This window comes from Falco peregrinus, chromosome 5 (assembly GCF_023634155.1).
Source record: "Falco peregrinus isolate bFalPer1 chromosome 5, bFalPer1.pri, whole genome shotgun sequence".
Classification (NCBI taxonomy): domain Eukaryota; kingdom Metazoa; phylum Chordata; class Aves; order Falconiformes; family Falconidae; genus Falco; species Falco peregrinus.
In genome coordinates this window covers 7372955-7386873 of record NC_073725.1, presented here as the reverse complement: position 1 = coordinate 7386873, position 13919 = coordinate 7372955, and the positions used below count along the sequence as shown (strand labels likewise).

The 13919-nt window shown below is 38.3% G+C and overlaps 1 protein-coding gene across 2 annotated transcripts in view; it reads left to right on the top strand.

The window, feature by feature from the left end:
* Window positions 1-13919, top strand: part of RFTN1 (raftlin, lipid raft linker 1) — a 95509-nt gene that overhangs the window by 40957 nt on the left and 40633 nt on the right. For both annotated transcript variants that reach the window (XM_055805670.1, XM_005234687.4), the window contains exon 4: window positions 9564-9672. In XM_055805670.1, the coding sequence (XP_055661645.1) occupies window positions 9564-9672 (109 nt within the window). The remainder of the gene's footprint in view (window positions 1-9563; window positions 9673-13919) is intronic.

The following is a 13919-nucleotide window of genomic DNA, read 5'->3' as shown; positions in this document are numbered from 1 at the left end:
ACAAACAAGCCCTGCGCCTGACAATTTGTGATGATGGTCCTGTTGGTACCCTTTAAGAGTTTATTAGATTACATTAAGACAGAAGAAATGTTTGCTTCGAAAAGGCATACTTATGGTTACAGTTAATGCAATTAATTTGAGAACTGCAGTACTAATGCATACTTCTTAAATTTATGCCTAGACTTTAGGCTCATCTTTCCTCTAAACAATACAAGTTCATTTAATTTTTCAGTGGGTGGAAACTCCCTAAATAAAAAGATGACTCCCCTATTTTGTTTAGTCTCTTAAAATGTATTAGGAGTGTTTTATGTAATCAAAGTCTGAAGATGAATAAACAAACAGGAATAATGTTCTTTTATGTTTTAATCTGGATTTAAAAAAAAATAATCAATAGAATGTGCTCCTAAGTAGCCCAGAAGAAAATTAGAATGTGAATATTCATAAACATATATTTATGATTTTTAATTAATGATTTAAAACATAATTTAATGTTATCTGACCGCTCACAACTCTGTAGCTAGCTGTGTTGTTGCAGCCCTTCTGTACGGTTTTCCTACGTTAGTTGCATTCCCCAGTCCACCCCTTCTTACAGTGACCTGTACTGAAGGCTGGGGATAACTAAACCTCTATTTGTCAATCCTCTCTCTTTATGCTGACGCTTGAAAGAAAGGATGTAACTGTTTTAGATACCTTTTTAAAACTGAAGTAAAACCACTATTCAATTTGCTACAGCCTGGTAATCAATTGGTAGCAATTATAGATGGGGTTGAACTTCAGTCTGTGACCTAAGGAGAAAGTTTTGCATTTCATTAGCAAATATATGTGGGCGTTGGGGGTCACAGGCAACTTTAGTTTCTAAAATAACTCTCAGTTTACCTTGTCTTGCTTTTAGTTTTATTACTACAGAGCTTCATGCTGGCTTGCCTGATATTATTGTTTAAAGGGTTTCCATTCCATAAAACGTTTGGCTGAACAATGGATTTCCTGAGTAATGCTGGGCTGAGCTTGCCTGGTTTTGGGGCCTTGCTTTCCCTGCCTGCGGAATACCCTGCTGCAAATAATGAAAGTATTTACATGCATAAGTTGGCAATGTTAAGTAAGCGCTTAAGCACTTCTGCTGGACTGGGGTCCAAGGGTTCAGCATCATCCAGGACTAAGCTGTGAAGACATCAGGGGGAAGCAGCACCCTTCTCAGCAGAGCGATCTTCTCTTCAAGCCAGAGCGCTCCGTGTGTCACTGCTGTCTTGTACCGTATCCAGTAGTTTACATCTGTGCAGAATGATTCTGAAAGAGTACAAAATCTTAATTGCCTACTCACTCACTTGGGTGCCAGTGTTTCACACACTCTAGACAGCTGTAAATGACTGTACAAAATTGAAGACAGCAGAGAGTCTTGAACCAATTAGATTTCCTTTTACATTCACACTCCATTTCTTTGCATTCTCTTATCTGTCACTTCTGACTGCCTAGGGAAGCGGAAGAGACTCGGTGCAGCGGGAAAAAACAGAGAAGTACCAGAAAGGGAAATGACATCAGTTTGGTGTTTCATGTAGTAGTTTAAATGTTCCTGAGTTTGGCTGAGAGAATGGGAGAAGCTGTGGAGAAGTTCCTTCCATAGTGTGTGGGTGCAATGAGTGTTTGCATTGCCAAGTGCAATGAAGGCAGGTGGGTGTTGCAGATTTTAGATGACTATGGCCTGCATAGAGATTATCACATTCCACTAACAGCGGGGGCGAAAACAAAAATGCAGCAGGAGGAAAAAAAAAAAAAAAGACATACTGTTATTTTTTTTTTTATTAACCATTCTTGTTACACTGTCAATTTTACTTTTTTTTTTTTTTTTTTTTTCTTCCCCACTGAGGACTATCAGGTCTCTGGCAATTGTAGGCTGTCTCTATATAAAACAGTTGAAGTCTTGGGTCACGGTTAAGGTCTGCTTAGTATTTGTGTTGATCGGATGAGTGTTTATTTCTGTCATAAGATTTTAGGAGTGTAAGTAGTCCAGGTACCGTTGTAGGATCGTTAGTAACATTATTTATGCTTTGATGTACAAAGTGGTCCCCTGCTATTTTCCGTAATGGTGGTGCCAGGTGTTCATGGGGAGCCAAGGAGTCATAAAAAGCTCTGTGCCTTGGTGTGGGGCCCACTCTGCAAAAAACCTGAGGCTGTAGCTCCTTTTTTACTGCAGGTGTTTTACCATGGATGGCTCCAGTGCTACATGCTTCATATGTCAGTTGTCTGGCAGGTGCCGGGTACATATATCTCACCTTGCTATTTTTGTTGCCTGAATGGAACAGAAATGAAACTGTTGTATTAGTGCCTCTTTAGTACAGCAATATCAATTCTGTGTATACAGAGACAGAACTGAACTCTTGTATTGGTCTTTAATCGGTGTTGCATCTTTATATGTCGGTTTTTTTGTTTTAAAATGAATACTATTGACTCGTATTTGGAGGGCTTAGTGTTACAGCACTGCCTCTCAAAAGGTAAGAAGAGGCTATACTGGCTGCAGCACATGTCGTGCGTCAGGAACCACATGCTGCTGCTGTCACCGAGACTTGCAGTACCTTAGTTTGTTGAAGAGTAAAATGGAAGAAATAGCACTTAGACATATTATGCATTAAAACTCATGAAAAAAGTACCTATTAGTGTTGTTACTCCGATTTTACTTTCGTCCTGGAGTTTTAAAGTACTCACTGTAAATTTGCGGTGTCATTGTACATTTAAGGTGACTTTTAAAGTTACTACAACGGTTTTGTGTTTGATCTGCACTGATATGTACATGCCTTCATTATCTTAGCTGTCTAATGATTTCTGGTAAATAAGGAAGTGGAAGTCATTCCTGCTCTAGGACATTTAAAGAAACACATTCCTAACGTATATGGAAGCTGTAAATATTGAAAAGCAAGGTTTGTTCCTTGGAAATGTTAGGGAGAATATGAAAATAAAGGACAGATTTATTTTTGAAACATCTACACTTTTTGCAGTGCAAACAATTGTATTGTTAAGTTCAATTAAAGTAAATGAAGTCATGTAGGAGTGTTTAATTCTTTAGAGGCACTTGGCATGAAGGTAGTTTACCAAGTAGCTGAAGGACTCTGCCATTGCTCTTATTAAATTGAATGTAATAAATTTTAAATATTTCTGTAGCACCTAATTGCATTGTGGACACTAGCCAGTTGATTTGAAGTGGTTTGGAAGTTGAATAGAATAAGTCAGATAAGAGAATAATAACTTCAGTGTTCCGGTGGATACTTTCTATCTCTAAATTTCAATGGACATCTTAATTAAAAAGCAATTGGCTTTTACTGTCGGTGCTGAGTTCCGAGATACTTGAGTTTCTCAGAGAACACATAAAATAATATGCAAAGAAAAATCTTCAAGCCCAGGTTTTTAGGGCTTTTTTTTTTTTGGCTGAAGGCTCCAGGTGTGCAGTATAGTCCCTGGCCTCCTGGTTTGCATTGGTTCACACTTGAGAAAAGTTGGTTCACACTGATTTATGCTTGAAGACAAGAATCTCAGGAAGGGGGATGTATGGTGGTACCCTGGAAAGCATGAACATGTGACAGCACGTCTCTCCTGGTGGAAGGGACAGGGGAAGGTCTGTGCATTTGGAAAGTTCTGGCTAACCAAGATAAGGAGAGTAGCATGGATTTCATGTATGTTCCCCCAAGGAACAGAGATGGTTAGGTCTTCTTGCATGTAATGACCTTTCTTTCTTTGCCTTTTTATTTCCATACTCACTAGTTTTTAATATAAGACACCTAAAACAGAGATTTTTATGTGCATTACTATTTTGGAGAGCTTGTGGCTGAAGAAATTGCAGTCAGCCTTTGAACAAAATTGTAATAAAATCATAGCACAAAACTGCTCTAATTTATTCCCAGTGCCCCGTAGTGTCACTCCCCTGTCTGGTATCTTAAAGATTCTAAATTTAATGTCCATTAAAATGTTTTGATTTCTCTTTCTAAATACTGTGCACTAGAAAACAAGTTCCATTCTCTTCCAGTAGGAAAGAGACATGGTCCAGGCTCATAAACGGTCTGCTTAGAGCATCTGCAAATATGTCAGAACTATCCTATTTCACCACAGGAGAGTGGCAGGGGATATAAATTGAATTCCAAAGAGGTCTGTCTTTCTGTTGTTCCATCTATCTCCTAGGACATACCCTTCTACAGATTTTGCCTCCAATCAGTAAAGCAATCGGCAGGGAAACATTAGTAGACTAAGTAGTATAATTTAAGAGTAATTTTTTTTTAGAGTAGACTTCTATGTTTACCTCAAGCAACTTTGCAGCTGTTTTCCCTTTCTGTAAAATAATGAGGTGTCAGGTGTTCCAGTGATTCATTTGATGAGATGATTCTGATTCTATTTCTATAATTTCCCTATACCAATTAATCCCGATGAAATGTAAACTGTCATCACGAGGCCAAAAATAATTGTATTTATCTGCAAAAGAATTTGACAGAGTGAGTTCAAAAGTTTAATAGTAAAACAGGATTTTTACAGGGTTGGTTTTTTTTTTGTTGGTATGCAATGTTAATTCCAAGTGGTTTCAATTAATGGCATCTTCTGAGATACAGCTAAATTTTTGTGTCCTTTGTGTCATTTTAAAGTCTGGATTTACAGAAAATTTAGAAAATGGGTTTATAGAAAACGTAAAGTGGCGTGGTGTAAATGCAAAAGACTGAAATGGCTTAAACATGCAATGTGAATTGACTTAAACAAAACAGTAGTCATTGTATTGCTTCTTTGATGCTATGTTTGTATTTCCAGTTGTCAGTGTCCACTTGGTATTTGCTTAATTATGTTAACTGGAGGGGAAATTCTGTTCTTTCACACCTGAAAAACCAACTCTCTCACTCTTTTTCCAGTCATACTAAACTCCCCTCGTAATATAGCAGTGAACAGCCCTTCCCATGAATAAAAGGAAACCTGTATTGTACTAAGGAATGGATGAAATATGAAAAGACATAATTATGTAGGGAAGAAGCAGCAGCCCCCATAAGTGTTATGCTTTGTGAAGTCTTGGTTTGGTCCTCTGGCATTTGGATTTGCACATTTGCCTTCCAGAGGCAAAGGAAAATGTTTCTAAAACATTCTCACACCTTCTAGCCCCCAAAAGCTTTTCTTCTGTTCAAGCTTTTTTGCTAGTCACTGGAAACAGGGAGTTCTTCCTCTGGCTTTCTGTGGAATTTAGTGCATAGAGCCTTGAGCCATGACTGGTGCCTCTGCCTAGCAAGTCTGTCTTTGAGTTTGTGATGGATATTTCTATGTGAAAATTTCACGCTCTATGTGAAAATTTTTCATGCCACGTTTGACCTTCAGTGGCACATCCCTGTATAAAATGCACACAGTGGCCTGGAGCTTTCTTGGAGTGCACGCTCTGCCTCATCAGCTGCGCCCCCTGCTCCGATGTCATTTGCAAACTTGGCAAGAGGCACACCTTGTCCCCTCCTCTGTGGCATCGATGAACATGTTCAACGTGACATGTCCCTGGTTGCAGACCCCTGGATGGGGACTCAACTAGTCACTGGCCTCCAGATGGGGCATCACCATTAACCATGGAACCGTTTTCACTCCTCTGGTTTTCCAGCCTATAGTATCCTAACTTGCATACAAGAATAGTGTGGGAGCCAGTGCCAAACCTCTTGCTAAAATTGCCTCCAATGACAGCCACTTGCGTCCCTCCACTCTTCCACAAACCCGCTCCTTTTAACACCAGAGGCCATCAGGTTAGTCAGGTATGATCTACCCTTGCTACACCTGTGCTGACTGTTCCCAGTCCCCTTCTCCTTCACCCCTGAAATGTGCTACAGAAGACCCCTAGGACCTCCAGCTGAAGGAAGGTGTTTTACAATGACACAATCTGACAAAAAATGTCAGTGATCTACTGTAGTGCTGCTGTGCTTGCTTGAGTTGATGAAAGTAGATACTTTGCATTGGTACAATGTATTTTTAATGTAAATGTAAATGCGTGTGTGTGTGTATGTGTATCTATTTGGTTTTCACATAGGATTTAATCTTGAAGACGTCAAATGTCAGACTTTGTCTTCATCAGCGTTAGGATCATACACATTTTGTGTGCAAATGCAGTGTGTGTTGTTGCTCTCAGCAGGCTGATTTCAGCTTGCTGAAAAAATAATATTTATTCCATACCCAAGAGTCAACAGATATCTTCCTTTAGCTCGAGGGACAATGGCTTGAGTTTTTAAAGCTTGTTATTTGTTTCAAGTTCAAAGAAATACATATTTCCTCACAATAACTTCTAACATTCACCCAAAATAAATGTTCTTTCATCTGTGTTCTCAAAATTATAAACACTGCACGTTAAAGATGCCTATGTATCCATATGTGCCTGCACTTTTCTCAAGAAACTCTATAGACAGACATTAAAAAAAGTTTATAAAAATTTACTAACAAATAATATATATTCCAGTGACAAAGTTTCCTATATGAGAAAATTCCTAGTAAAGAAAATGTTTAGGTAATAAAGTTAAAACAGTGTCACGTGGATTAGAGATGAGGTTGTCATAATACAATATACCTGCTTTTATTTTTATAAAACCCTGGGTGTTTGTTGGGTGGGCATCATAAAACCTTTGCGTTTTTAATTTTTGCCTTCTTGGTTTTCAGACACTCTAGTTTTACTAGGTTTTTAACCTGAAATTATCCAGATACCAACCGTTCTGGTTAATCATCTGGATGTGGGCTTGGTTTTTTGTAACGTAGATCAGTTTGTTGTAAAAGTACAGTTGCATTTTGAACTGTAGAGCTGTTCCTACATAGTGGAAAATCTCAAAACTGCACTTATATTCTTAGCGTAACCTTAATCAAATAGTCATTTTGGAGAGTCTGCACAGCTTACAAGTGTGCTTATTGGCTTGCCGAGTTTATGGGCATGGAGAACATCGGGAAGATTAGGACCAAATGTTGGCTCCCTCATTTCCTTCTTGTATCTGAAAAGGATTGGAAATCCAGTTTGTAACAGACACTGAGTTGTCAGCTTTAATAGTTACTGTGTAAGTTACTGGTACTCTACAGCCGGTTATGGTTTATCTACCATGAAATGGCGCTTAACTGCAAACAGCTGTGCAGGAAATGACAGCCTACTGAAACAACCATCGTAAAATATTTTTGGCCAGTGAACTCCCCATTATAAATGAATATCTTATTTATTCTATGTATTTTCTTCTTCTTTAGTGGCACTAGAGGTCCTATTTAGGATTCAAGATGCCACTGTCTTTAAGTCTGTGGTACTCAGCCTTTTCTGTAATGCTTGAGGGTGCCCTCCTCCCCTGGGCTGCAAACGCCGTCCCCCTGTACAGCACCAGGCTGATGTTCCCTCTCAGCTCTTCGCAACACCATGGTTAAGATGGCCATGGTGGTCACTGAGGGTACCTACGGTGACAGAAAAATCCTTCTTCAGAAAAATCAATAGAGAGAAACAAATGATGAAGTCTTTAATGAAGAAAAACATAGCTGAGGGTGTATAAGATACAGTGAATTTTTCTGTCAGTCTCCACGATTAACCAGTGGTTTGTCCTCTTCTGGGGCGGCAGGCAGGAGACTGCCCTTCCCCACTGTAGGTGAAGTGCTGGTGGTGTTTGCACTGTCCCTTCTGTTCCCTCAGGTATCGCAAAATGTGTCGTAGTGAGCACAAGGTGTTGTAATGTGTCGGGGTGTACCAGCTTCTCTGGTTTGTCTTAGTTTCCAACACGAGTGCAGCATTACTGTGTCCAGTTGTGCTTCTTTCAGAGCTGGGCCATTTCTAATTAACCCAGGGATTTTTTTTATTAAAGGAACAAAGGTAATTAAAATAACTCGAATATTTGCAGACAATGAAGGGGGGAAGATTCAGTTTTCCAACCTAGGAGGAGGGAAGGAAGAGGAAGAAGTCACTGACTGTACATCCAGAAGAAAAGGAAGATCTTTCAAACTGTTGGGGCTTATACATTTTTGTAACTAAACTTATCTCAGCATTTCTATTTTTCTTGCTTTTGTTGAGAAATTGTATATGATGGGAAAGTGGAAACGAAAACCATTGTTTTAATTTTAAAATATATTACATATTGGACCCCCAGTAACTTCCAGAGATATAAAACTGATAACCCAATAAGCCGTACTCTGGAGTCTCTTATTTCTCAAATGATTACTCTCGGTCCTTCTTCAGAAGAGAACGGGGGATGCAAGTGCAGGGACAGGACTGAAGCAGGAGATCTGAGCTCTACTCTTGACTTTTCCTCTGACTTCTGTGATCTTGATAGATGTGCATATTTGGGGGGTCCTAATTCATAGTCTGGAAGGAAAGTGGTCCCGAAAGTAGTCCCATTAAATGAATAAACCCAAAACTATAATAATTTCTGTTCAGTATAGAATTTACCTGTAGCTATATTTACTAATTCTCTATGTTTATGCTAATAATATTCAAAGGGGTTGAGAGACTTCTGTGATCTTTGTGAAATACTTTATGATTCATATCTGAAATGTATTGTTTATTGTATAGAGGCTGGAAAGAATTTCTTGCCCACCTGGATTTACTCAGAAAATTATTTTGTGGTCTGTGACATCCACAGCTATTTATTATTTTCATACGAAAAACTATGACTTTTGTTTTTGACAGAATAGGCTCTTAGATTTTTCTGAAAAAGGTAAAAACTACCAGTATAGACAAAGACTTGCTTTTAACATATCTGGACATGTTTTACTTGAAAGCATGGAAAATTCTTTTTGGTAGTATAAAGTACTTCTGTTGGAAGGTTTTAACTAAAGATTCTGTAGCCTTCAGTAGGATCTGTTACGTGTGTTCTGTAAAATAATGTTCCTAACAGGGTGCCGTGGTATTTGATGGAATTTCTTTCATGAGCCCTAGTGAAGTTTAGAGGAAGAATTCACTGTCTCCTGTTTCCTTAAATATTCACAAGCAGCAAGTGTATTTCAAAGTAAGTGCTAGTTAAAGGAGAAAAAATAAACAGGTCATTTTAAGCAGTTGCAGCAAGAATCACTGTATTTTTATGGATATAATCTGTATCACAGATAACTCTTACTCCTTTCAAAGAAGCTGGGAATGGGTCCTCCAAAAACTGCAGAAAATCAGAGCCCAGGGAGCCATGGAGGGGGAGAGGGGGAATTAGGAGACAGTGGTTCAAGGGCAAGCTTCACTCTTCCTTATACCTGTGTAAACCTCACCAATATATGTGGGGCCCAGAGCATCTGTCAGCTCATTGCACTGGAACCCGCTTTCTGCGTGTTCTGAGTTGCGTCACCTCTGCATCTCCTTGATACCAGGTTGACAAAGTGTTTCTTGGACAGATAAAGAAATTTGGAAGTCCCCAAGACATTCCACCATCCGCAGTCATTGGTATGATTTCTTTCCCTAGCAATTAAGTGAGATGCTGTAGCTGCTGCTTGTCAGAACTGTGTTGAGCTCAATGGAGTCAATGTACTGGGGCTGAAGTTCTGTCTAAAGTTTAGCTTTCCGTGAGAAATGTTTATAAAGGACGTGTCTGGGTATCCAGTGTTAACAACAGAAACTAATTCTTTTTTTCTGTCTGCCTGTTTAGGTCTTCAAAAGCTGATGTCCATAGTGAAGGATATGTCTTGGAGGTAGAATGCTGCTCCTCTTTAAACCAACTTTCAGACAAAAAGGAGATACCTGATTTTATTAAGAAAGTGAGTAAAAAAAACCCCACACAACAAAACACTTTTTGGTTTTGCACTATATATAAAACAGTATGATTTTGCACTATAATTATTGCTTCTAGTTCTGTCAGTCTGACAATAGGAATATGTGTACACTTTGTGCAGTTGAAACACTGCAGTAGAATTAGGTGTTTTGTGATTTTAAATATCTGAAGGGCAATTATGTTTACTGAGAGAAAAATAATATTTGATCATATTATTATAGAAACTGACTACAGGAGAATGACCTCTCACAGATTATATTAATTAGGTCACCAGTGTAGAAGACAGTCCTGTAATAGACATTTTAAGTTGAAACAATATATATAATTTCTGGTTTAGTGTCAAAATATCCTGTTGGATAGTACTGTAGCTAAAAGACCTATTAACTCCCAGAATCCCCCAGATTACTTAAGTTTTGTTTCATTATCACATGATGTTAGTAATTAGAAATGGTACTGGTAAGCTAAAACCCTTTGTCATCCAGAATAGTGTGGCTTTCAATGAACTTTTCTATATGCTGGGGTATTGAAGAGAGACCTGCAATTGTTTATTTGTCGCCTTCTTTTTAAAATTATTTTTGATGCTGTAATATTCTGCCAGACTGGAAATTAGCAGGTTATGTCCATTTTAGTGAAGAGAGATTCATTGTGCATGTTTCAAATTTTGCAGCATCTGTTGTGTCCTATCACATGTTATAAAAACTAGCATTAAATACTATATTTACTTGGCCACATGGTGCAAGGATAGTGTGAGTAGGCATACTCTTCTAGCTTTAATCCATCTTGCAGTGATAATAGTTCAGAAAATTCTGTAAAACAAATTTCATCACAGGCTGTGTGAGCTTGATAGGGACTCAGCTCGACAGACTACGCTCATGTTCAATCTTTCCTTTTTACTGTGAATTGTAAAAACTGGATTAAAAATAATGCAGCTATGACTATATGATCGTCATCATCATACTTAAAGATATACAGATTTTGGTATCAGAACAAACAAAAAGTTTTCTGAACACTTAAGATTGAAAAGTTGGAGTCCAGATTGACTTCAGGTTTTAATGTGGTATTGCACTACTATTCTGATGCTATCTAGGACTCTTACAGTATATTCACACTTAAACAAAGCTGGTGTATTATTGTGTATCAGTTTCAACATGTTTGATTTTGTTCTTCGGTTCTTTCAGTCAGAGTAGAAATAAAGGCTTATCTGTCACAACTGGTAGCAAAATTTTGCATCATTGCAACAGAAAATTTCCTTGCATTTGTAACTTCAGGAAGAGTATGGCTAACATGAAAACAAAATGACAATCTAGGAGTCATCTTATTTCCATAAACATCCAGTTCTGAGACTCTTTAGAATGCTTTTCTAGATACGGCAAAGTTTCTGTTGGTAGAAGCCATTTGATTATGGGGTTATGAATATGCCTTTTTGAAAGATAATAATTTAAATTTTAATAGCCGAAACGTATATTTACTGTTTCTCTGTAGGCTGAGTATGTGTCTCATCCTCAGATGTTTTTTGATGTAGAGGAATTTGAAGTTCTTTGAAGCTGTTGCTGTCAAGTGTGTGGTGTGTCACTGTCTATATCTGATTAAACGCATTGTGAAAGTCTCAACACTTTTATGTAAATCTAACTCGGCGAAACAGGACTTGTTTGGGAGTAGGGATTAATCGTCATATTAACTAATTTGTCTGAACAACAAAAATGTCCGTTTCTTTTAAGGGCATATAAACCAGATGTTTACAAAAAAAAAAGAAAAATAAAGGCTGTTCTTCAAGGAAAGTAGTAACAAAAAGCTGTTAGAGGGGGCAATCACTTGCTTTTAAAAAAGAACAACCCTATAATTCCTCTCAAACTGTGGAATACAATTGAAGTTAATAGAGTGCTGTAATTGAATAGGCAAATTCTTGATCACAGAGCTTTTCGTAACAGAGGCTTTTAGCACAGGTTTACCATCTTACTGCATTGCAAATTACTATGTTTAAAAAAAAAAAAGATACCAGATAGAGTAGCCATATTTTCAAAACAAATAACAAGTCAAAATTTTCTCGGTGAATTTACTAGAAAAAAACCCACTCTATCCTGGAAAAACTAATTTTTAATATTTTATTATGCACAGATGAGCAAGTATTGTTTACGTGGAGTTTGAACAAGGATGCAATTTTAGTGACGACTTTTCTCAATTGACTTTTTGTTGCATTGAAAATGTCTGTCATATTGAATATTAACTGCTTGCTTCTGGCAAACATAAAACAATTCTGCAGTGCCATGCAGCATGGGTAATCTCTTTTCTTCTTCTGTAACTCCTTTAAGAGTAATGAAGTAGAAACAAGGATGTTATTTCACCTAGCGAATGCTTCTTGCTCACTGAAACAAAGTGCCTCAGTACAATGTTGACTATAAACCATTTAAAAAATGACAAAGACTCGCTGGTCAAACCTGTGTTCTGTTGCTGAGATCCTTCTGTGCTTTAGGACTCGGTCCCAATTCTTTACTCTCTTCTGTAAATTTTGGCCACTACTGTGGCTTCTGACCGTGGTTAAGAGCCATGGAAGACAGGAGGCAGTTAAGTATTAGGGACATAATGTTGCATAGAATACACTCTTCCTGTAGCTTAATGTTGTGTTGACATCACCCCGTTGTTTGTTCTTTCATATCAATGTGGATCTGTTGCGGCTCAGCCTGTCCTAAAGAGTTCCAACCATCCCATGGTCTCTTTGTCACATAATTCCTGGGCAATGAAAGAAGTAACTTAACTGTTGTGTATGTACTTACTGCTGTATTGGTATTAGCACTCCTGTCTTTAGCTCTCAGGCAAAACAGAAATTAAAGATTTGCTCATTTGCTTTTTAATGAGCAAAGCTAACTTCTGAACTTCTGATCGCTGTGGCTCAGATCATTCTGAAGTTGTTGTAAGTCAGAGATGTTACTTCTAAGATACCATGTTTTGTAAGACTTTGACTTGTGTCTCATGTAAAATAGGGTAGCCTTTAATTACTTCCTTAGTTGCTCTTTATTTCTGTGTATTCTATTATCGTTTTTTTCATCTGAGAGTGTTCTCCTGAATCTGCTGAGACAAGTAAGGGAAGGAGAAGCTAGGCTGACATCCCAAGAAAAGTTATTTTGGATACGCAGTCATATATGAATGCCAAATATGTTTCTCATTACCTGTTTTCCACATCAGTTACGTGCTGTAGAAGAACTGTAACAGGCACAAGGTTTTACTCCTGTGTTCACATCTTTGTGGTGTTGGTGAAAGGTTAGGAAATGGAGGCTAATTTCTGTACCGTTTCTTCCCAATTCTGACTTTTAAAATTTAGGAAGCACATTTTTGTATCCTTAGTTGCCTGCAGAATAATGCTCTTTCAGAACTAAATTCTTGTATGTTAACATGTTTTCAGTTTGAGCCCATTGCAGAGTTCATATTTCTTGTCCCTCGTCGACTCGTTATCCTTCCCTGGGGAAGTATGTTAAACATGGAAAAGCGTTTAAAAATGCAGCAGTTTAACTGAAACCCAAATGCTGGCATCTTCAGTTTGTGTTTTTGACTAGACGAGGACCCCTCTCCCTGCTGATCTGTCCTTACTTGACTCGGAAACGAGTCTAATTTCTTCCAACAAACCTAAGGCCGTACAGATGGATAATTGGTTTTGCATTTTCAGACGTGGACCAGTTCAGCTCGGAACACTACTGCCATCTTGAAAACACCTATGTGGTGTTTATCTTGGGATGAAATCTGCCATATGAGAGTCCATCAGATCTGCTCGTTGCTGTTCCCTCTGTTCATAGTCTTGGTGAAGTTCAGTGAGCATACAAATGCCAACACCAGCAGTAGCTCCAGAGCTGCCAGTAACTTGTCACTTCCTTAAGTGGTCCTCTGAACAACTTCCATATAGTCCAAAGCACCTTAGAAATAATCTGGACTCCTGCAGATGTAGTGACTTGGCCTGTAAGTTTGACATTTATTTTACAGTTATAGCATTGTTGGGCCAAGGAAGTGATGGTACCTCTCAGACTTAAGTGAGTTGGGATCCCAGGGAGGAATATGCCAACGAAACACAGTGCAAGGACACTGACACCCATGTACTTGTTCTAGAGCTGGCGTCTGAAACGGTAACTCCCAGTTCTTCCTGGTACAAAGGCAAGTTGCATGGGGAATGGGACTATTCTGAAAGAAAGGCCATACAATACTAACACTTGTATGAAGAATTCACATCCTGCGTTGAAATATGGTTCT